A 23,924-nucleotide genomic window follows, 5' to 3' on the forward strand; every position below is an offset into this window, starting at 1 on the left:
CTACCCATAGAGTTATTAGATTAAACGAAATAATGCATGAAAACTAGCTAGAACAATGTTTGGTACATTGAAAACATTCAATGTCATCTACTAGTAGTAGCAGTAGTTGTAGCAGTAAAGTTTCATGCCCAAAATTCTCAGTTTTCTTTCCGGTAGTTTCAAGGACATCTTAGAGCACTGTGCCTACGCAGCTGCTATTCAGACTTCCATCTTTCATGGATAGGGAATGGTGCAGCCATGTGAGCAAAAGATGCTGATGGAATGAATGAATCATGATTGCTTGATTTTGTGATTAGGTTGATTTATGACATCGGTCTGAAAAATAACTTTACAAAATGTTGTGTTTATTGCTTGCTGCAATATATTATTTCAGGTGACAGTTACAGAAAAATCCTTTTATTTTGTTCTCAGGAAATGCGATTCATCACCACACAGATAGGAAGCCTTCCCTGGAAAGAGAAGATAGTATTTCATGCATCAAAAAAACATGAAATGTTGAAACTTGGGTGATAGAAAGTCGAGTATTTGAAAAAACTATTAGTGGTAACCGTGTTTTGCCCCTTGTAAATCCCAACCTACCTTCTGTTGAGGTCCAGGTCTCTCTTCACTGACACTGTATATAACTCCTATATCTATGCAACATTTTGTTGCTAAAGTTTGTGTTTCAGGTCTTACATAAGCCACAAAGGGGAGGGCATCTTTATATATCTTTTTGAAATCACAAACATATCGCTTTTTGTTCATGTAAATGCTGTAGCAATACCCTTGGTTTGTATGTGAATCATATCTCAGTAAAGCAATATTCTTAAAAGATTATTGGAAAGGGTCACTGAGGCCTGTCTGCCCACCTCAGTCCCCAGGGAGTTACCCCTCTTCTTTCTGTCAACATTCAGAGGTTCCATCATCCCTCCTTTGTGGTCCAGACAGCTGAATACATAAGTAGGAAGGCAGAGGACTTAAGCACCTCTTGGTTATCTAGAAAACTGATTGAACAGCAAGAGAAGGGCAAGCACAAATGCAGCATTGCCACCCCGTAAGGAGTGGCTGATACCCAGAAAAACACAGGAACAATATCGGGGTCTGTTAGCTACATGTGCATTTCTTGTTCATGTAGGATGAACCAGAAATAGACAATGAAGCATGAGGTAGAAAAGGCAAGGAGATCAAATAAGCCACAAATACATTTGACATTTGAATGAGGCAGAGGGTATTACCTTTGGTGCTTTTTTCTTTACATATCTCCAGCAGCTGGCTTCAGTTGCCAATTTTTGGACTCTGAGGTGAGGGATGGAAATAAAAACACATAGGAAGAAAAATTTAAGACACTAGTTTAAATTTAGATAAGCATGTTTTCCTGAATTTTGAAGAAAATTAAATCATTCCCACGTTGTATAGGGAAACAGTAAACATTCTTTCTTCTAGTGAAAAAATAGACACCGAAAGGCTCTTTACAACTGCCAATAAATTCATCCTTTCCTTCACATGGCCCTAATGTACACACTCACTCAGATAAATGCTAGATATTGATTAACATCCTTTACTTAAAATTAGGTATATTTTTTAAAAACTAGTAATATGTACCCCAAAAAAATTTCCACAAACTAAGTGTCACTCAGAAAAGTAGATTGCTCACAACCAGAATGAATCACGTGTGTGAGTTTGTCTGCCTGTGAGTTTACATGAATTGTGAGTTTGGAGTGGAGTGAGTGTTCCTAGAAAAGAAACAGTGAGAAATAAAGTTGGAAAACAGTGAACAGGCATTTCCATGGAGCCATCCATTGGGGCTAACATTCACAGGTTGCTGAGGTTCAAACCAGAGCAAATGGCTACAGACTACCTTCACTGGAGAGAGGGCAAGCAAGGGACATTTCTCCCTTTTCTCCCTGACTACCCTTACCCTCCACTCCCTCATTATTCTCAACTGCAGGATGTTAGCACAAGGCCTGGGAAAGTGAGACAGCCACTCCTGAAAGACTTCACTTTCTAATACCCTTCCTGCTCTGCTCCATTTGGAGCTGTTTATGATTTCCTTTGCAAGTCACTTTGACTCTGTCTTATTAAGATAATGAGTGGTTCAAAACCAAAAAATAAGAACCAAAGGTGTAATTCAGGGATAATTATTACCATCCTCAATTAAAGATAGTTAATTGCCATTCAGTTTAAGTTGCATGACTTACAAGACTGCTGGGGTTACAACCCAGGTCTTCCGACAGCTTTTTCTGTACTAAGGAGACACTGCTCAAAGTGTATTTCAGAGATGTCTACATATTAGTTGTGTAGCAATTGTGCTCTCAAATGTAGTCCTGGTAGACACTGCAGAGAGGAAGCAGTGTCCTACAGGGTTCTGTTTTATTTTATTTGACCAGGAAAACCAGTTGAATTTCAGTAGAAAAGAAATAAAACTACCTCTTCATTAAAGCAGACTTCAGGACTCTCTGCTTTGCAGCACTTATCCACTACATTTGCAAAATTTGTAAACAAAGACTGCAGCTCCTCATCTGTGAGTTCATGCTTCAGCTTCACTAAGTTGACAAGAAACCTGTGGCCAAAAGATGTCAAATAAAATTAATTAACGCTTTCTTTCTGAAGCGTCTCTACTCCAAAATGCTTGTTACAGAATCACGTCTTGAGTCTCAGCTTGGGTGTGGGTAAAGAGTTGAAATATCCCACTTTGAATGGGTCTTCTGAAACTTTCCTATTAAATTTAGAGAATGGTTTCCACAGTAACATTCTTTGAAGGGTTTTCTCACACACAAAATTATACAAAAAGTATTAACAAGGAGGAAGAGAGGGATGACGAGAAGTTGGCCAAGGAGTACAAAAATACAATTAGATAGCAGTAATAAGTTCTAGTATTCAGTAGTATAGTAGGAAAATTAAAGTTAACAGTAATTTATTGTATATTTCAAAATAGCTAGAAGAGAAGAATTGTAATGTTCCCAATACAAAGAAAAGATAAATGCTTTAGATGATGGACATTCCAATTACCCTGACTTGATCATTACACATTTATGCAGTTATCAAAATATCACATGTACCCCCAAAATATGTACAACTATTATATGTCAATTAAAAATTATGTCAAAGGAGCAATTAAAAAATAAGCTATCACAATTAAGTGTGACAACAGCCATAGACAATAATGATTTCCTTATTTTCTAGTAAAGAATTCCAGTATTCTAGTAACTTATAGAATTCCAAACTTCAGGGGGCAACCCATTGATGTCTTAAAAGTACATTTTAGAGTACATTTTTAGAGTAATTATTTTAAGTAATAAAATTTTCATGCACCAAAGTAAAGAGGAAAATGTAATAAGTCCCGTATGCCCATCCTTCGATCTAAGAATTAACAAAAATTTGCATTTTCTCGCTTTCATTTTTAAAATGAAAACAGGATCGTTAAAAATAATAAAATAGACCAGACTAGAATAGGATGGACTGGAAAATACAAGAGTGTATTGCACTGTGAATCTATGAATATTGCACATAATAAAAGTATTATTCTATTTAAAAATGAAAACATATATTAGGCCTTTATTATGCCAAGTATTATGGTATACATGACTACGTCTGATCTTTCCAGAAAATTCATGTCCAAAACAACCTCCATTTCCTCATATTTGGTAGCTGAATGTTGTCTCCACTACACATTAGGCAGACTCAGTCTAAATCCAAAAAACTAGGTCTAATTTCCTGGCATTTTAAAGCATTTATTGAGAAAATGAAAGTAAACTTCCTGGCCCTTTAGGCCTCTCCTTTGTAAACACTAAATGATATTCTCCGGGCATTCCCTCAAGGAAATGAAATTCATTATCAGCCTGCCTATGAGCCTTTTTGCTGGCTGCTGTAAACTTTCTAAAGGTGATGTTAGACTTGGACATTCCAAGTCTCTTTCAAATGAAAAGACAAGCTAGATATAAACAATGGCAAAAAAAAAACAATATGCACTTGTATTTTTCCATATAGAAGAGACTGGACAATTTGGTGGAAGGAACAGGATTGTGATATCAAAAACACATATCCACTAGATAAACCTTCTCACTAATACATGGTGTGTCTTCAAACCAAAGAAAAAGAAGAATGGAAGAGATTGTTTGTACCTGTCTGTCTTCCTCTGAAGCTCCTCATTCTGAGATTGACACATGTCTGCGTGAAAGGTAAATAAATCTTGAGAGAAAGGTGGAGGCACATATGTTTTATCAGCTTTCAAACTCTCAAAGCAGGGCCTTCTGAAGGCAAAGTTTGTTTTACAGCAGTGGTCCACAGCAGGGTTGATAGTTCGATTTTCATTTACTCCACATAACTCTCCAAAAACTAAATCTGCCTGTACCAACAAGAGTTGCAACTGAGATACGATCTTAAAACTTGAATGGAATTTCTAAAAATATGGTTAGATGAATACTTAGGTCTTTCTAAGATCACTGTTAACCTCACTCATAAAACACATGCACTCATGACATATCACTATATACGAGTAAAACTAGAAGCTGGGGTCCTAAATGGCATTATGACCAAAATCCAAGCCATAAGAATTTAGATGCCTACAAATTAATTTCTTGGTGGCATATAAACAAACTTTCAATTGCAAACAGACAGCTGCAAAAAGCCAACTGAAAGGGGCGATCAAACACTGTGGTACTGGGGTTCCTTCCCCTCCTGGCATCTCCCTCAAGGTACTCTCCACCCCAGCCCTAAAGAGATGTATTCAATGCCTGATTTCTGGATGAAGCAATGGGGCCAAGAGGAAGAATCTGTAACCTTACTTAAAATTATAAAGTTTCCTGTATCATTTTGAAACAATATTATGATTCCTAAATCATTTGTCCTAACAAATCCCTTCTAATATAATGAAGAAATAAGAAAAACAATTTGAAGTACTCTCCAAAAATATTGAAGACATTCTGTTTTACTTCTTAGGGTTTTCACAAAGTGAGCCAAAAGGAAAACTTGACAATTTTTGCTTAACAATATTAAAACAATGAAGAAAGGAATATGGATGATCACAGTAAATCAATGAGTGCAAATATTCTTTTAAAAAAAAAAAAAAAGAATAGTCTGGTACACAGGCCATGCTCACCAAATTATCAACACAGGCAAACTCTTCACTTAGCGTGCAGCAAGTAGTGAAAGCTGTCACCATTTTCTCGCCAAGAGACACCAGTTCTTCAGTGGAGAGTTGGGGAGCTATCTTCGTGAGCCTGATGAGGTAACTGAAAGAACATTTGTCTGTTTGGTTCTGAATGAAAGCAGATACCCATTTTCCCTTGAATTACTGCTGAAGCCCAGACCCTTCAAGGCTAGGGACAACCAATATAGGTGCAACATGAACCTTAGCTCTCTTATAAAGTAGAGAAATATGTCTTTACTTCCTGTTTTCTTGCACCCTGCTTCCTATATCTATTTTAGCTTCCTTTCTAATTTCACGGTTGTCTCAGAAGCTCTTAGATTTGCCTCCCTGTGTTATCTTTGAGTATAGGAGCTCCTTGACAGCAAATACATTGGCTAGTATCTAAAATCTTGCTTAAAATAATTTACATCATTAGAAAATATTTTAAAGAAAGAATTTAATCAATATATGTTGTAAAAGGATAATCTGAGATGAAGAAAACTAAGATTTTTAATGAACTAAGTTTGAATTGTCAGCTAACAGCCAAATTGCAGAAATAGGAAAGTCAGATATTTTTAAACTGTGTTTTATTTTGATTTAAAGATGTTTAGTTTCAATAAATAATACATTAGCATGAGGCCAGGTGCAGTGGCTCACACCTGTAATCCCAGCAAAGGCCGAAGGGTTGGATTGCTTGAGCTCAGAAGTTCAAGACCAGCCTGTGCAACATGGCAAAACGCCGTCTCTACCAAAAAATACAAACATCAGCCAGGGATGGTGGCTCACGTCTGTAGCCCTAGCTACTTGAGAGGCTGACGTGGGAGGATCACTGGAGCCTGTGAGGCAGAGATTGCAGTGAGCTGAGATCACACCACTGCACTCCAGCCTGGGTGACAGAGAGACCCTGTCTCAAAAATATGTAGTAATGATAACAATAACTATAATAATAATGATAATAAAATACATTGGCATAATAATTGAAAAAACCCAAACTGCATATTATTCACAAATGCTCACAAGAGCACTAAAAAGCTAAATATTAAAGTGTTAAGCACATCCTGAGTTATTTCTATAAACTCAGGTAAGATAGCCTTAAGGCAAGGCAAGGCAAACTATCTCTTCCCCAAAGAAACTGTGATGACCTGAAATACGCAGTGTCCCACTTTGAAATGGTTGAGGATGCAGGGATTCTAGATTGGCAGTGAGAAAGCCAATGTCAAACAGAAACCAAAGCATTAGAGAATCAATGTCTCCAGAATCCTGTATTTCTTTTATTTTTAGCTTCATTTCTGATAAAAGATTAATGTGACAGTTCAATAGGCATTCTTGACTTTAAAAAAAAATTCTTCCAAGAGTTTATGAATCGGCCATAACTGAAAAACTTGACAGCTAACTTTTTTACGCTTCGAGGGATTATGTATTCAATTCTAGTGGCAAGTGTTAGCCCACTTGTGCAAACAACATACTGGTATTTCAAACCATCCTTCCCCAAATTCTGGAAATGTTTACATTCTTGTTGTACCATCTTGAGGCTTTTCTCAGTTGTCTCATTGAATTTGTCTTCCTGAAAATAAGAATAATCATGGTTACAAACATTTTATCTAAAATTTAACTATAAGCTTTACATCAATGTGTAGAATAGCATTTCTTATTCCTATGGTATTTTCAAATTCTCATTATTACACTAAATTCAGGGCACTTTTTACAAGCATGTGCAAGAACTTAATTTTTTTAATTATGTACATAAAAGTATATTTCTTGCTAAATTTAAAAGTCCAAATTTTTTATTATTATCTTGTACATATTTCAGAGCCTTCCAAATTACAAAATAGAATTTAAATTGTATGTTGAAAATAATAACATTCAGTTGTCACTTTGAAGTGGCAAGAGCAGTTGTTATCTCCATTTTTAAGTAAAGGCAACTGGCCTTGTGAAATTAAGTGACTTACCCAGAATACCCCAGCTAGTAAGTGTTGTTACAGAACATTTTAAATCATGTTGCTCTTTTTGATTTTTTCATTGTTTAGATTTGGAACTTAAAACCTCCAACAGTTTTCTTCAAATATTTGATGGACTATCTCTCATGTGGCATAAAACTGGACATCTTCTGAGTGGCCACCAGACAGAGAACTAAACACCAGTGGATAGCTATTGTGGAGCAAATTGTATCTCCATGAAAAGAGAGAATTTTCTAGCGCTATGATTAATTTAAGGATCAGAAACAGACTACCTCATTAGGGACAGTTACAGAGCAGGGATCCAAGTCATTCCATTGCTCAAATTTGAATGGGTATAAACTGGTGTTTGTGGCAAGTGAAAAAAAAATGTTTTGCTAAAGCAAAAGTAGCACATATCAAAGGAATGAGAAATAAATCAAAAAATGTCAAATTATTAATTTCTCTAATATGTATTCAGAAATACATATGAATTTATATGAAAAACACTAATTTCAACAGGAAAATGGGTAGTACACATGAATGCATTTTTCACAGAAAATGTGTAAATAGCTAAAATCATATGGAAAAAATTTAACACAATTTAAAAATCACATAAAGGTGTTTTAAAAACACACTGTTATTTACATATAAATCTAGCAAAGTTAATTTCCATGTGCAATGTTGGTAAAAGTGACATTGAAATGAGCATTTCAAAGCACTGTTGTAGGGCTACACACCAGCAACAACTTTCTAGACAGTAATTCAACAATTTGTGTCAAATGTTTTTTTAAAGTTCATATATTTTGATCCAATAATTTTCCTTCTGATAATCCATCCTAAGAAAAAAGTCATAAATATTAATAAAGATAAATGGAAGGAGACGTTCATCTCAGGGTCACTTACAAAGTGAAAAACACCCTAAGTAAACATTCAAAATGTCAAACACACAGTAGGAAATCAGTTAAATAAATTAAATAATTATGATGGGATACCATCATTTAAAAAGAAGTTTATTTTCAAGTCTGTTTAATGACGTAAAAAGTTTTCTATACTAGACACAAGAAGAGTCAAGGACTAGCTTCCCTAGAGGGAACACAGCCCTTTTGACACCTGATGTTAGCCCCATGAGACTCATTTCAGGCTTCTGGCCTCTTGTGAGAGAATAAATTTTTGTTGGTTTAAGCCGCTCACTTTGTGGCAACAGCAGGAAACCAAGGAAGCACAATTTATAACAACAACAACAAAAAAGTTTTCTATGATACCAAATAAAAAAACAGGTCCAAACATTTTCTAGGAATTATGCCAATCTTATTTTTTAAAATACACGTATATATACGTATATGTACTGAAGAGTTGAACACAAATGTTAATTATAGCTATTTCCCAGTGGGAGAATCAGAAAAGGGTTCTTTGTAACCTTTGTTGCTTTCCTAATAATCAACAACAATCAATCATTACTTTTGAAACCATAAAGAATCCAATATGGCTTAATAAAATACAGAATATTTTCCTAGTCATCTACAGCAATCATTGCTTTTGAAATCATGTAATATCCAATACGGCTTAATAAAATACAGAATACATAAAGAAAAATGTAAATTTAAAATGTTTAATGGGAAGACTTTTTTGAATTAACACATTGGATTAGTAGTCCAAAACATTATGCATCAGCCAAACTGATGACATTGGCCTTCCCAATAATCTTCTTAGGCTGAATCTACAGTAGACTCAGATTAGCCAATCACATTTTCTACCCCCAGACTGCAGCAAAACTCTGATATCAATTTTTAAGTGTTTTATAGTTGTTCTTTTTTGATTTTCTGAACCTACAACAATGGAACCTACCGCGTAACGGTAACAACCTGGAGGGTTTTCTGTGTTGCAGCAATTTCTCAGGAGATCTTTGTATATTTGAACAATTCTTAAAAGCTCTGGTATAGACAGGTCTGGATGTCTCCTTGAGTATTCAAAAGTAAACCTGCAATGTGTAAAATTTTGTATATTAGAAATTAGAGAAACAGCAAAAAACCCAATTCCACTATTTTGTAATCCAGTCAGATCTAATACTGACTCTGCTTTCAAAAGCTAATTTTCTCCTCTGTCTTGGTCACAGAGTAATTTAAGAGGACATTTTGGCTATAGAAGATCATTTTACAAAAGTTCTCTTCCATGGTACGTTTTAGATTAACAATATTTTTTATTTGAGAAGAGAGAATTAGTAGAATTATTTGGAACTAATTATTGGAATGATTTAATCTATAAAACATTGGAAATAATAAATTGTGAATATACTTTAAAAAATACATATTGCCTATAATTACGTTTGAAGATGCATTCAGATTTCCAACTTGACATGCTGGAAATATGGCTTCCTTCCCGCCCACAATGTGGTCTTCGTGAGAGATAGGGAGCAAGCTTTGCCCATTACTACATCCTGTCACTTGCCAACTATGGGAGTGTTTACCCCTTCAGCTCCAAATCACTGACAGTGGCTTCCAAATCCTCTGTCAAGGACTTCAAGAGCATAGGTGGGTGTGATTTGGAAAGAAAGAGAGAGGAAGAAGGCTAACAGTTATTAAGCCCTTAGTAGGTGCTAGGCACTGGATCAAACTTTGGGCATAACAGATATAGATGTGCTTCCTGGACTTTATAAACACTTTCTCATTTCACTTCACTTAGTCCCCAAAATACGTACTGTTTTACAACTGAGGAAAATAATCACAGACTGGTTAAGCACCTTCCTATCAATGGAAGATATAAAATTTGACCCTAAGTCCCCTGGGATGTTTACTCCATTCTTTACCAAGCGAACTCTTTTCTCAAGACAGAGATGTCATCTTGAAGTACCTCAGCTGGGCTATTTACAGTCTTCATTAAAAAAAAGAAAACTCATCTATTCATTCACAATAAGTTCAGATCTTCCACGTTTTGTGAGCGCAATACCTCACAAGTTTTTCATGACCAGGTAACTCTTTTCATCCCCTCCCCACCCCTATTTTTTCAGGATTTGACCTTCTTGATTAATCTTGGTTTTTCTGAAACCATCTCTCCAGCTTCCCATTTGCTTTTTCAATTCCATTTGTGAGATATATTCCCATATCCCATGGCAGTGGTGCTTAACGTTCAGAGAATCAGGGCTCCTCTTAATATCTGATGTAAGCCATGGACTTCTTCTCTGGGAGTGGGGGGGTAACACACACACACACACACCTAAAAACATGTCTCAAAATACTGTGAAGAAAAATCCCTGGAAGCTTACTCTAGGCTGGAGAAGCCACTGAGGACTTGCCTAAAATGTTCACATCCAGAAAGACTCTACCTTAAAACACTGAGCACTCTGACTTGGTGTGCTCACTGTTACTCTATCATTTCTCCCCATGTTTCAAACACTTTTTATGTTGTAATAGTGACGATTATAAAAATGGCTTTTATCTATCAAACACATATGTCAGGTACAATCTATCATTTTGTTTAATTGAACTTGATTTAATATCCACAACCATGAGAAGCCGTAGAGGACAGTAGTCATAAGACCAGGAGTTTGGAGCCACACTGCTTGCATTTGAATCCTGGCCACACCACATGTGTGACTTCGGGTAAATTACTTAACCTCTCTGTGCCTGTTTTATTATCTGAAAAATAAAGATTATAAAAGTATACTAATTTCAGAGGGTTGTTTTTAAAATTTGGTTGGTTAGTAGATGAGAGGCACTTAAAATTTAGTAAGTATTCAGTAAACATTAGCTGTTGTTATGTCCTAGATTTCAAGCCAGATTCCCTTCCAGAGCTACAGGTTCACATATAAAATTATCTTCTGATAGTCCCAATTAGTTATTCTACTGGTACCTCAAAGTCAATGTGCTCATACTTAAACATATTATCTTTCTCACAAAACCTGCTACTTTTTCACATTGAATGGGAAAACTACCCACCCAGTTATCCGAGCCCCAAACTGGGATTTTCTTCAGATGAGGTGTCTAAAAACTGAAAGTGAATTTGTCCTTCCTCATTCTTCCATTAAAACCATTCAGTGGCATCCCATTACTTAGCATGCCTGCATGATCTGGCCCCACCTACCTCTCACCATGCTGATCTCTCGCTGCAGATGCCCTACTCACAGCCACATACACAACAAACCATTATAAACTTCAATTCATGCTCTACCTTCTCTATCTAGATTACCAAAATTTCTTCAAGTACCACTTCCCTATTAAGCCTTTCCAGGGTCCCTATATACAACTAACCATTTCTTCTTCTGTTCCCCTGCATTACCTAGAACAGGATGCTATTAGAAATAAAAGAACATTTTTTGCACTTATTTATTTATGTTTGTCTCTTCTCACTTTATACTCTCTATAGATGAAGGCTTCCTGGAGATAAAAAAACCAAACAACAACAACAAAAAAAAAACGGTAAAGTCCCTGGATTATATTACATTACTAATAAACTTTAAATTAATAAATATTCTTTTTTTTTTTTTTTTTTTTGAGACAGTCTCACTCTGTCGCCCAGGCTGGAGTGCAGTGCGTGATCTCGGCTCACGGCAACCTCTGCCTCCCAGGTTCAAGCAATTCTCTGCCTCAGCCTCCTGATTAGCTGGGATTATAGATGAATGAGTATTCTCATATGAATTTTATATATGACCAAAAAAAAAAGCACAGAAAGGTTAACTTGTCCCAGCAACTCAACCAGAACTCAAATATAGTCCCTGTGGCTCCAAGTTCACTAGTCTTCCCCTTAACAGTTGTAGATGGCATAGCATAGCAGTTAAGCCTGCAACTTGCTAGGCCAGGCTTCCTGGAGTCAAATTCTTACTCTGTCACTTTTTAGCTGTGAATCTGAACAATTCACTTCATTGTGTCTCAGCTTGCTCATCTGAAAAACTGGGAGAAATTGTACTTATTTTGTATGATTGCTGTAAGAATTAAAATAGTTTATCTGTATAAAGTATATAGTCCCATGACTGGCACATATTAAGTGCTCAATAAATGCTAGTCATTATTTTAATAATACAGTTGTTTTTTTCTTAAAATTGTGTGAAAACTACACTCTATAGCCATGATTTAAAAAAAAATTATATGATACCTAGTGAAATAAACGGTACCATGTCCTTCCACCTAAATTAGCAACAAAAGTCAAATCTTATAAGTTTATTTCTGTTTCCCTTATAAATTCAATAAAGAGTTATATTACTTCGCAAAGAAGGTGTCTGGGTCAGCATCTCGTTCTTGACACACATTTTCACTGTCAGTAAATTTTCCTTCTCTTAGAGATAAATCCTTTGGTCTATCATCTTTGTTTGAGTTAATTATGCACTGGCCGCGCTCTGGTATTTTCTTTTCACAGCACTCTTTGATTTTGCTGGAGATAGAATCTTGTTTTGAACAAATATGGTTCATAACCTTGCTCTGTACCAAATAAGAATGAGAGATTATTTTACTTTCAGGCTGGGTTTTCTTCCATTATGGAATGATTGCATGCAAAACCAGTCATGATCACAGCATCTGGAATCACTTCATCAATTAATTTGCTAGATAATATTTGTTTGAATTAAATTTTGGATTTACTTAATGCACATGAAGTTTTACATTAAAACTTCTCAGGATTTAAGATGATATAATTATGAAAAAATAGGCTGTACTATAGATTCACATCCATTATTAAGCATTAGTCTTTTAAATAACCTTCCTACACTGATATATTTACATCTTATATTCTAAATGTTGTTTCTTTTCCATAAGAGTCCACTTGTGTTTTCAGTGGAGGCCACCAAAGACATGTTACTATAATATCTATAATCCTGGTCTTCTCTTGTGGCTGAGCACATGGCAAAATCAAAATAAATATTTGATAAATGAATGAAAGAATGACAAGTGAGTGAACTACAGCAACTACCAGATGACGATTCATCAAATATAAGAAGCTATTCCACTCATGGTATCATTTTCTAATGGATATCATTTTCTAATGGATATCATTCATTTGAAGCTGTTCAGGTTAGCAAATACTGCTCAAATAGACAACTTTATTCTGTCCCCATCCCTACCAATTGCCCCAGTTCTAACCTCTACATAAGAGTTGGGAATTAGAGAGAGGGTGGGGTTATCTTATTTACACATTAGTTGAATAATTTTTAAAAACTGTTCTGGGCCCTTCCAGACTCTAGAATGAGACTGCACATTATTTCCCCTCTCCGTTTCAGCCTCACTTGAATTACGTTGAGTTACAGCAACACACTAGACTATTTCAAGCCTTTATGACTTTACTCAAGCTATTTCCACTGACGAATCTTCTGGTGAACATGGAGAATAAGGAATAAGATGAAGCTCAGGACTGAGGTAAAAAATAAAATGGGGATCGGCACCATGTTTCCAACAAACCACATAGAACCAGGAAGCCAATCTTCAAAAAGACATTTACATCTCATGTAATGCCAGCATTGTTCTAGGCAGAGCATCTCTTATCCTCTGGGAAGTTACTTCTATTTTCAGTTAACTGTAATTCAATTCCTCTTATTTCTCCAGAAAGACATTAAAAAGAAGGAAATTTGAGACATAATCCCTTAACCTAAGCCTCAAATTTCACAGAAAATCTATAATTATATCCTAATTCAGTACCGTAGATTTCACATTATAAAACATACATCCTGGCTAACACAGTGAAACCCCGTCTCTACTAAAAATACAAAAAACATTAGCCGGGTGTGGTGGCAGACACCTGTAGTCCCAGCTACTCAGGAGGCTGAGGCAGGAGAATGGCGTGAACCCAGGAGGCGGAGCTTGCAGTGAGCCGAGATCATTGTCACTGCACTCCAGCCTGGGCGACAGAGCCAGACTCCGTCTCAAAAAACAAACAAACAAACAAAATCCTACATCACCAAGAACAATCAAGCAATACAAAAATAAATCGCAAAGGAGATTGATTTAACTTGGGTACAGTTAGGAGCAAAAATAATTATTGGGAACATCTGTTGTCCATTGTTTGAAATAAACATTTCTCAATACCCTAAAATTCAAGTTATTTAATTGACATGCTATCTTCACTGTAAGCCTAAAAGTCGAATCTTTCTTTCTTTCTTTCTTTCTTTTTGAAATAAGGTTTCATTCTGTTGCTGAGGGTGTTGGGATTATAGCTCACTGTACTGTATCCTCGAACTCCTGGACTCAAGCAAGCCTCCCTCCTTAGCTTCCTGAGTCCTGAGTAGCTGCAATTACAGGTGCAACCTATCATACTCAGTTATTTTTTTAATAAAATTATATTACCTTTGAATGCATGAGCAATTTTTTTCACTTTAAGTTCCGGGATACATGGGCAGATGTGCAGAATGTACAGGCTTGTTACATAGGTATACGTGTGCCATGGAGATTTGCTGCACCTGTCAACTTATCACCTAGGTTTTAAGCCCCGCATGCATGAGCTACTTTGATGCTCTCCTTTCAGCACCCAATCTCAACCCAACAGGCCCTGGCCTGTGTTGTTCTCCTCCCTGTGTCCATGTGTTCTCATTGTTCAACTCCCACTTATGAGTGAGAACAGAATGCATGAACAATTCAAACTATGCCAACAATATTCATACCAATACTTTTCCTTGGAAAATCACTTTAAAGATTTCTAGAGGCTGGGAATTGGGGAGATGTTGGTTAAAGGACACAAAATTTCATTAGGACAGAAGGAATACATTAAAGACATCTCTGGTACATCATAGTGATTCAATGATGAATTCATACCACTATATTGAGTACTTTAAAATTGCTAAGATTTGGAGTATTCTCACCACAAAAAAATAAGTATGTGAGGTAATGCATATCTTAAATAGTTTGATTTAGACATTCCACAATGTGTGTGCATGTATACATTAATATATATGCATATATAACATGTTATATATACACATACATATATATCATGTTGTATACCATGAGAATATACAATTTTTAATTGTCAGTTAAAGGCCAGAAAGGAAAGGGAACGTGGAAAGAAATGAAAGGGAAAAGGGAGGGAACAGGAAAAGGGAAGGGAGAAGGTAAGGAAAAAGGAACCAAAAGAGAAAGGGAAAAGAAAAGTTAAATTAATGTATCCACTTATTTGGAAGGACTATACCTGAATAGCGTAAGGAAGCTCAGGGAAATCAGCTCTTAAAAACATAACGTTAACAAGTCATTCCTTGAAATTTACTATTTGTTTCTAACCTCTCTAAAAGAGGATTTATGATGTAAGAGAAAACTTCAATCTGTACTAAATGAACTAGGAAAAATTTGAAATTTCTGAAGTTTTACATCAAGACATTTAGCCATATAATATACAATCTGTTCAGTAATCTTTAAAAATTCCAAGTATAAAAAATCCCAAAGGTTTATTTATAAAAATGTTTATATTTCGTTTTATGCTTTCATTCAAAAGTTAAATCACATTCTGATTTCATTGTGGCAAAGTAACCACATATCAGGGCAACTTGAGAATAAAAAAATGATAGTTGCCAAAAATCACTATTTTAACTTGGTTTTAGAGAATATTTACCGTGTCACGGATGCACTGCACAACATCCCCTTCACAGCATCCATCATAGTTGGAAGAAACATCTTCTACAAGAGAAATAAGCTCCTTAAATTCAATCTTGGGGAATTTTTGACTGAGTATCACAATATATCTGGAAAGAGAATTGATAAACCACAAAAATAATTTGAACAGCAAGTAGAACAAGTGGGAATAATTTGCTAATATGATATGAATAGCTACAAAAAGTATTGCCACCATTGTTGTTGTTGTTGTTTTTATAGAAGTCTTTATCAAATAGTTGGTGCACAGCCTACATGATCACTTTGAAAATCTTAGGGTGATATTTTAAGAGCCCCAAAGTCCTGGATGTGAAAAAAAACAAAACTGAGAGGTGTGCTTTCTTCCATAATTATTATAGTAAGACATGCTGTGTAAGGCCACCACTTCCTACTGTAAGCTCATGGCAGGCATAGATAATTCATGATAGAACTCTTTCCTGCTGATCTACCTGAAATCTCAAAATTTTTCTCAAGACATTGCCTTAGCACCCATTACTAATTGATTAGGGTGAGCACTAGAGATAAAATTTATCTTTGCAAGCACTAGAGATAAAATTTATCTCCTCATTGTTAAAGTCAAAGACCAATGGATGAATTATTTCTAAAGCACTTGTGGGTTTTATAACCCTGGTTTGAAACATCCAGACCAGTTCAGATTCTCAATTAACCTAAATATGCCTCAGACCCAGCCACCATTCTCTTTTGGGTCTCCTCACCTCCCAAAACTTCTCTCATCTCAACCTAATGTCCTGGTCCTGAGCTGTCTAAGTAGGCTCAGACTCACCCCAAAGCCCCTAGGTACTAGGAAGAATATAAATAAAAAATCATCAATCATTTAACAAAAATGGGACACAGACAAGGAAATGCAAGCAGAGACAAGACATATAGTATAAAACTCACATAAAGTGTACAACTTTGGTTCCAAATTTCAAAAGTGCCCCACAGACATGTTTTTGATAAGAAGAAAATGCTTTTAAATATTGTGTGACAGGTATTGCCTGAAGAAGAAAGAGAAAATTCTTTTGAAACAATAGCAAAATCTCACTATTCTCTTATTTTTTAGTCACATTTCATTCAAACTATTACAAAATTTGTTCAGAGACAGAAAATCTACAGGATTTTTATTTCAGTTCACATATTAAAAGAAATATGCACTTACGGCACATCACAAAGGTAGGACCAGTCTTGCTGATGATTGAATTGCACTTGGTAAAAAGGTGCATAAGTGCTCCCTTGGTGGGGCAGCATGCTGTGAGCTTGGCCATCCCTACTGAGATTATACCATGTTGTTTGTAGTCAAAAGACTACAAATTGTCAAAGATAAAAGATAAAAAGTCATCATTCACCCTGGGCATTCACTCACCAGGGCTTCCTTCCAATTTACAAAGAAAACAAAGCCGGAAGAGAGACCCTGAAAATGACTGACTGTCATTCAAGAGTCTCAAGTAAAGAGAATATTTAGATCAGCACCTGGTGACCAATGGTTTGAAAATCACTGAATGTGACAAGAGAACATCATATATGGTAAGCAAGCCTTTTGCTATAATATAAGTCAGGGTCTGGATCTGTGGTATTGAGTGATTTCTTATCCTCTTCATGGAACAAATGCTATACCCACCCTTGTTTGAAAGCAGTCGACTTTGTTTTGTTCTTCACAACATGATTTGGCCACCTCCTCAAAATGAGCAGCAACAGTTAGAAGTGTAGGGGCGAAGACAAATGGGTTCCTTCTGGCAACTTCATATAAAAAGCTATAAAAAATAAAAATGAAAGAGAGAAGACAGGTGAGGGAAGAAACAGGAAGCAATGAATGTAGACAAGGGAAGGGAAGGGAGGGTAAGATGGGAAGGAAAAGAAAAAATAGAAAGAGACAAGAAGAGCAAGTTGTAAAACAAGGTAAAAGGAAGAAAGGTTTCCAGTTATAGAAAACTTCAATATAAGGCAGCATTAACCAGTTCCCGATAAGAGTCCTTTGAAGTCCTTATCATTGAAGTTGCTAACTCCAAAGTAGGAATAATGATTGCAATTCTAATCCCAAACACTGAACTGTGGCTATTGTCCTTCCATCCACATGCTACCAGCTGGTCAGCAGTTCTCTCTTCCATGTTCAAAGAACAGCTATCTATACACACTCCATCTGAGATTCAGGGGTCCTGTTTACTTTTTTTCAGATAAACTTGTGATTTAGATTTAGATTTCAAGGAGCATACCAACCTTCCAGAAAAAGTCTGTTTCTGCAATGACAGCACTATATTAAAAACAGATGTTTTGCTAAACATCCCGTAATTGAATGTCTGCCTGAGGTGAAAACAGCAACTTCCCCTTGGGAAGAGTATATTATTTCCTCTACTGTGCATCCTACCAATTTAATACCATGCACACACCTCTGCTCTAGGACTTACCAATTAGAAGATAAAATTCATTAATATAATGGTCTTGTAAGCAGGGTCCATATCTTGATCATAGTTATATCCTGAACACTGAGCACAGTATCTGACACACAGTATGTTTTGAATGAATGAAACAATTAATCAATAAATTAATGAACCCAGCCATATTTATTTGAGATAGATATTAGATTCAGCCTAAGACTAATTCTTCAACTGGATCATTTTTTACTAAGATTAAACTTACTGATTTAAAAGGGATTCTCTGTTACTTTCATAAGCCTGGCATTTCTCTTCGGGATCCAGGGTAGGGAAAGGAGGCAGAAATCCCACATCAGATTTCTTGTTATAGAAGAAACAGTGTCTTCTTTGAGCATCAACCTTACTGCAGCAGTGTGAGAAATTATGCTTTTGTGGCAGCCCCTCCATAGCACATATTTTTTCTTGTAAAACATTATTCTATACAACAGAGAAGAAAAGGACAATTTTTAGTCATGGTAAAGTAAAGCTTCTGTACTCACTGAGAAAACACAATGACTAATTTTCCCACCATTACCAACAGAGCTCCTTCTCTTTCTCCTACTCCTCTCCTTCCCCTTCCCCTTCCCCTTCCCTTCCCCCCTCCTTCTCTTCCTCCTCCTCCTCCCCTTCTTCTTCTTCTTCCTCTTCTTTTTCTTCTCCTTCTTCCTCTTCCTCTTCCTCTTCTCCTTCTCCTTCTCTTTCTCCTTCTCCTTCTCCTCCTTCTCCTTCTCCTTGTTTTCTGCTTCTTCTTTGGAATGGGATCTTGATATGTTGTGCAGGCTAGATTCGAACTCCTGGGCTCAAGTGATCCTCCAGCCAAAGTGTCCTAAATAGCTGGGAGAACAGGTGTGCCAAATCAAAGCATTTTTACCCAAACCCTTGACAATCATCCTGCACTTTCAGAATATTTGTTCCTCTGTCTTGTCACAAGACACTTTCCCTTCTTACTCTTCCCTTGCTGCCTACATTTTCCTTCCACCAGGCTTTTCTACTCACCTCCCAAGGTGATGACATGCTGGTGTGTTAATGTATTGGTAGAGTGTTTAGAAGTAGTGTTTAGTAGTAGTTTTTTGGAGATGCAGATAGTGATTCTACTTGGAGGAGGCCCAGAAAAGGGATGTAACAATAGAATACATATTGAGAGAGGCAGCTAAGGAGGTACCTCTGTAATTTCATGTGCAGTTTCAAGTTATGGCTTCCTCTTCTGCCTGAACATATAGGCCATACTGTATACATACTGCAAATACACAGCAAGCTCCTTCTGTGCATCAAAATACAGAATTAGTATCTTTTCCAAGGAAAGTACCTTGTTCTAAATACCAAAATTAAGCAAAATGAAAATGCTGCGCACAGAACATCTTTCATTTCATATTTTCAAGCCAGAAATTTTCTCAGTGTTGGGCAAAAAATCTTGTGCATTTAAGAAACACAAGCAATTGGCTGGGCACAGTGGCTCACACCTGCAATCCCAACACTTTGGGAGGCCAAGTTGGGAGGATCACTTGGGGTCAGGAGTTTGAGACCAGCCTGGTCAACATGGCAAAACCTCATCTCTACTAAAAATACAAAAAAATTAGCTGGGCATGGTGGTGCATGCCTGTGATCCCAGCTACTAGGGAGGCTGAGGCATGAGAATTGCCTGAACCCAGGAAGTGGAGGTTGCAGTGAGCCAAGATTGCCACTGCACTCCAGCCTGGGTGACAGAGCGAGACTCTGTTTCAAGAAAAAAAAAAGAAGGAAAGAAAGAAGGAAAGAAAAAAAAGAAAGAAAGAAAGAAAGAAAGACAGACATAAGAAAAAAGGAAAAGAAACACAAGCAATTTACTTACAGGTAATTTTGAACACTCTGGGAGCGTCTTGTCAGCCATACATCTGTCTTTGTATTCTACCATGTCTTTCACCAGCTTTTCCATTTCTTCAAAGGTTGCTTCCTGAACATACTGAGCAAATGCAATGATGGTGCTGCAACAGTTCACATGGGGTATACAAAGATCAGTTGCAGAGTTTCCATTTATGGTCAAGAAAAAGTCACAGGAACATCCTGACTAGCCTCAGGAAATTATCTATTGTAATGGCTATAAATTTTACAACTTCTTTGCCTGAATTTTATAATTAAAGTTGTCTTCTTGGATATGGCTTCTATTTAGTTAAATTACTTTTGAGAAGCATTAACATTTCTAGAATATATCATTTTAAAAATCATCATCAAAAAGTATTTAGCACAACTCACATGTATTCAATATTATCTTCTATAAATTTTTGAGTACTATTGAAGTTCTCTGAAAAGCAAGAATGTTTAGGTTATTACATAGCATGGTTTTCTAACATTTTTCAAATAAATAACTATACATGGCATTTAAGTGTATAAAATACAAAATAGACCACTGATGACAGGAGATAATTTTGCATATTTAACAAGAAACAAATAAGTCGTGTGAACAAAATAGGAAATCTTAGTCATTGTTGATTATGTGTTCAAGAAATATTTACCAAATTGAATTGACCTAAATAAATCTTAATCTGACTAGACTTTAAATTTGCCATTGATGGCTCCCCAGATAGAAATGTCAAATACATTACCATGCTAAATGTCTATCATTTATGACTAGAGAAGTGATATGAAGATTAACTAATGGCTGATTCAATGCCATAACAGAGCCTGATGAGAGATGCTGTAGCATGCTGGTGGTCAGCATAGTTTTTAGCGCTACTCAGTCACAGCTATTTAGGTCATCTCCAGATCCACCTAAAATCATGGATTCCCTCCCAATGAGCATATACTAATTGGAGCATATTTATGTTTGTTCACATAAGCTACATTTATTTTTTGCAAAGTGTTGTGCTGGACCCTGTGAAGCAATCAACAATGACTAAAATATCTCCCCTTGACATCAGGTTCCTAAGCTGCTCTCTAATGGAAGTTACTCGTGTATGTGACAATAATCTAATTTAGAATGGGATTAAGTTGGGAATGCTTTATGAATCCTGGGTGAGAAAGAAAGAAAAAAAAGGATTATAGGAGGAGTGAGATATGAGTTGAGCATGAGTAAATGTAAGAGATTCAGCTGACGGAAAAATGAAAAACCCTGTCTGTCTGTGTGGAGAGAGAATGATGTGAATAAAAGCATTAAGGTAAGAAATCTTGAGAAGTATTTAGGGAAAGTCAATCTATTTTGATGAGAAAGTGGGTCACAAAGAGGAATAATGGTACCTAGGATAGAAAGAACCTGGGTCCAGATTATAGGAGTCTTGTATATAAAGCTAAGGAGTATGGGCTTCATTTGGAAGACATGGAGAGCCCTGGAAAATGTTTATATAGGATAGTAATCTGATCATTTCTATACACTAAGAAATACGAGTCAGGTAGTGGTATATGTAATGTCATGGGACTTTCCACAGTGCCTGACAAATAGAAAAAGGTAGAAAGAACTATTGTCAAATAAATGGGCAAAAGAAGGGTGGATGGCACAAAGTAAGAAGGCCATAGGAGACTTTGCAACTGTCACACTGAGAAATCAGCAAGATCTAAATTTTGGTAGGAGTAATGGAAATGAAAAGGAAAATATAGATACAAAAGATATTAAAGAGGCAAAAAATCAAGATTTTGAAACAGCTTGTTATGAGGGAAAAGGAGCAGGAAAACTCAGAAATGACCAGTCTTCACTAGCTGGTATTGTAGGGGCATGTCAAATTGAGTAAGACACGTAAGACATGATCCATGCCTTCAGGGCCACTGCCATGCTTAGGGCACATTTGTTCAAGTCAAAGAAAGGAGCTCCTTCTAGGCCAAAAAGGACTAGAAAAAGACACCTCCTCTAGACATATGAGGTTCAAAATATTTCCCCTTTGGATGGAAGAAATAAAAAAAGTCATCCCTTCCTCCAGACTGAGATGGCCTTGGCCAGGCTCAGGAGGGATGTTCAAACTGTACAGTTGAAGGAGGAACTAGGTTCTGCATTCCATAAAGATATAGTTGGGAAATATGTTGGACAACCAAAGGTTCCAGAAAAATCCCAGTTAACATCTATTGTTCCACTGTTACCATAAACTATACATATATGCAAGAAATACCAACATTAAAATCCAAATGTATCTCCCAGCAACACTTTCTGTCCTGTCATAGACTGCTGATTATTTTTCAGATGTGACAACTCTTTCTTCATATAGACTTGGTAATATAAAAATTACCATCAAAATAAAAATTCTGAAAAGGTTAGTTTTGGATAACTGGTTAGCCTATGTAAATTAGTGAGAGGGTGAAAAAAGCAAGTAAAGAATTAACTTGAAAGAAAACAAAATTTTAAAAATAGAAATTATCCTAACTGGTCATGCTTTAGCTGATATACAAGTAAATTTCTTACCTACATCCCGAGGTTGTGTGGGCAGGGTTAGGGATTCAGTCAGAAAAAACAAGAAAAAAATAAAACCTGTAAGTTTTAGTAGTTTCATCTTTCTAGAAACCACATTTACAAAAGAAAGTAATGTTGTTGAGGAAAATCAAGTTTTTATATCATTCTTTCACATTATCAGTAAAAAAGTAACCTATTTAATCTATTTCTGAAATACTGAGTATTTGATTTTTTTGATCACTCTGAAGAATTCTTGCTAAATATTAACCAGAAAAAAAAATTACCTTTGTGTTTCACTGGAAAAAATCTACTGAGTTGGAACAAAAGTCCACAGGCTAAGTATGCACAATACCTAATCAAATAGACAACCAAAAAAAAACTTAAAATACTGCAAATGTTAAAGGAACAAAGGGCCAGAACAGATATAATCAAGCAATCTCTCTTATGCATATATATCCAAAGGAAGTGAAATCAGTATCTCAAAGATATATACATATGTACGCCTACTACGTACTCACAAAAATTAAAAATAAAAAATTAAGAAGATATACCTGCACTTCCATGTTTATTACCTCATTATTCACAATAGCCAAAATATGAAAACAACCTGTCAGTCAACATATAAAAAACTAAATAAATAAATAAATCTCACACGCACACACACATACACACAATGGAATACTATTTAATCTTTAAAAAGAAGGAAATTCTGCCATATGAGAATATGTGGATGAACCTGGAGAACATCATGTTAAGTGAAATAAATCAGACACAGAAAGAAAAGCACTGCATAATCCTACTTATATGTGGAATCTAAAAAATCAAACTAGAAACAGAGCATAAAATGGTGGTTATCAAGGGCAGGAGGTAGAGGAAATGGGGAGATGCTTGTCAAAGGGTGCAAAGTTTCAGTTACGTAGAATGAGTAAGTTCAAATACATCACATGGACTACAGCTAATAATACTGTATTGTATGCTTAGAATATGCTAAGAGACTAGGTCTTAAGAATTCACACTGTCTTAAAAGAAAAAAAAAATAGATAACTGGCTGGGCGTGGTGGCTCACACCTGTAATGCCAGCACTTTGGGAAGCTGAGGCAGGTGGATCTCTTGAGGCCAGGAGGTCAAGACCAACCTGCGCCAACATGGCAAAACCCTGTCTCTACAAAAATTAGCTGGGAGTGGTGGCATGCGCCTGTAATCCCAGCTACTCAGGTGACTGAGGCATGAGAATCACTTAAACCTGGGAGGCAGAGGTTGCAGTGAGCCGAGATCGCGCACTGCACTCCAGCCTGGGGGACAGAGCAAGACTCTGTCTCAAAAATAAATAAATAAATAAAATATGTCAAGAGATGGATATGTTGATTAGCTTGGCTATAGTACTCAAGTCACTATGTATATGTATTCAAAACATCATCTTGCACGCCTTAAATATATATTTTTTATTACCTTTTTTTTTTGAGACAGTCTCACTCTGTCACCCAGGCTGGAGTGCAGTGGCGTGATCATGGCTCACTGCAACCTCTGCCTCCCGGGTCCAAGCGATTCTCCTACTACAGCTTCCTGAGT

General features: G+C 36.3%; 1 protein-coding gene across 2 annotated transcripts; it reads right to left on the bottom strand.

The window, feature by feature from the left end:
* Window positions 1-323: 323 nt before the first annotated feature.
* Window positions 324-22,536, bottom strand: AFM (afamin). Of its 2 annotated transcripts, XM_517229.6 has the most exons (15): window positions 22,368-22,533; window positions 20,237-20,285; window positions 19,836-19,968; window positions 18,234-18,445; window positions 17,218-17,350; window positions 16,500-16,597; window positions 15,562-15,691; window positions 12,238-12,452; window positions 8,890-9,022; window positions 6,574-6,671; window positions 5,078-5,210; window positions 4,101-4,324; window positions 2,407-2,539; window positions 1,215-1,275; window positions 324-449 (listed from the first exon to the last, which is right to left on the bottom strand). In XM_517229.6, the coding sequence occupies exons 1-14, from the start codon at window positions 22,453-22,455 to the stop codon at window positions 1,255-1,257; spliced, it is 1,800 nt and encodes a 599-aa protein (XP_517229.2). In that variant the 5' UTR covers window positions 22,456-22,533; the 3' UTR covers window positions 324-449; window positions 1,215-1,254. The 2 variants fall into 2 exon arrangements, with proteins under 2 accessions (XP_517229.2, XP_009446018.1); XM_009447743.5 differs by lacking the exons at window positions 324-449; window positions 1,215-1,275 and having other exon boundaries at window positions 2,415-2,539; window positions 4,101-4,146; window positions 22,368-22,536.
* Between the last annotated feature and the right edge of the window lie 1,388 nt (window positions 22,537-23,924).

The sequence above is a fragment of the Pan troglodytes genome, chromosome 3 (assembly GCF_028858775.2).
Source record: "Pan troglodytes isolate AG18354 chromosome 3, NHGRI_mPanTro3-v2.0_pri, whole genome shotgun sequence".
In the NCBI taxonomy this organism is placed as follows: domain Eukaryota; kingdom Metazoa; phylum Chordata; class Mammalia; order Primates; family Hominidae; genus Pan; species Pan troglodytes.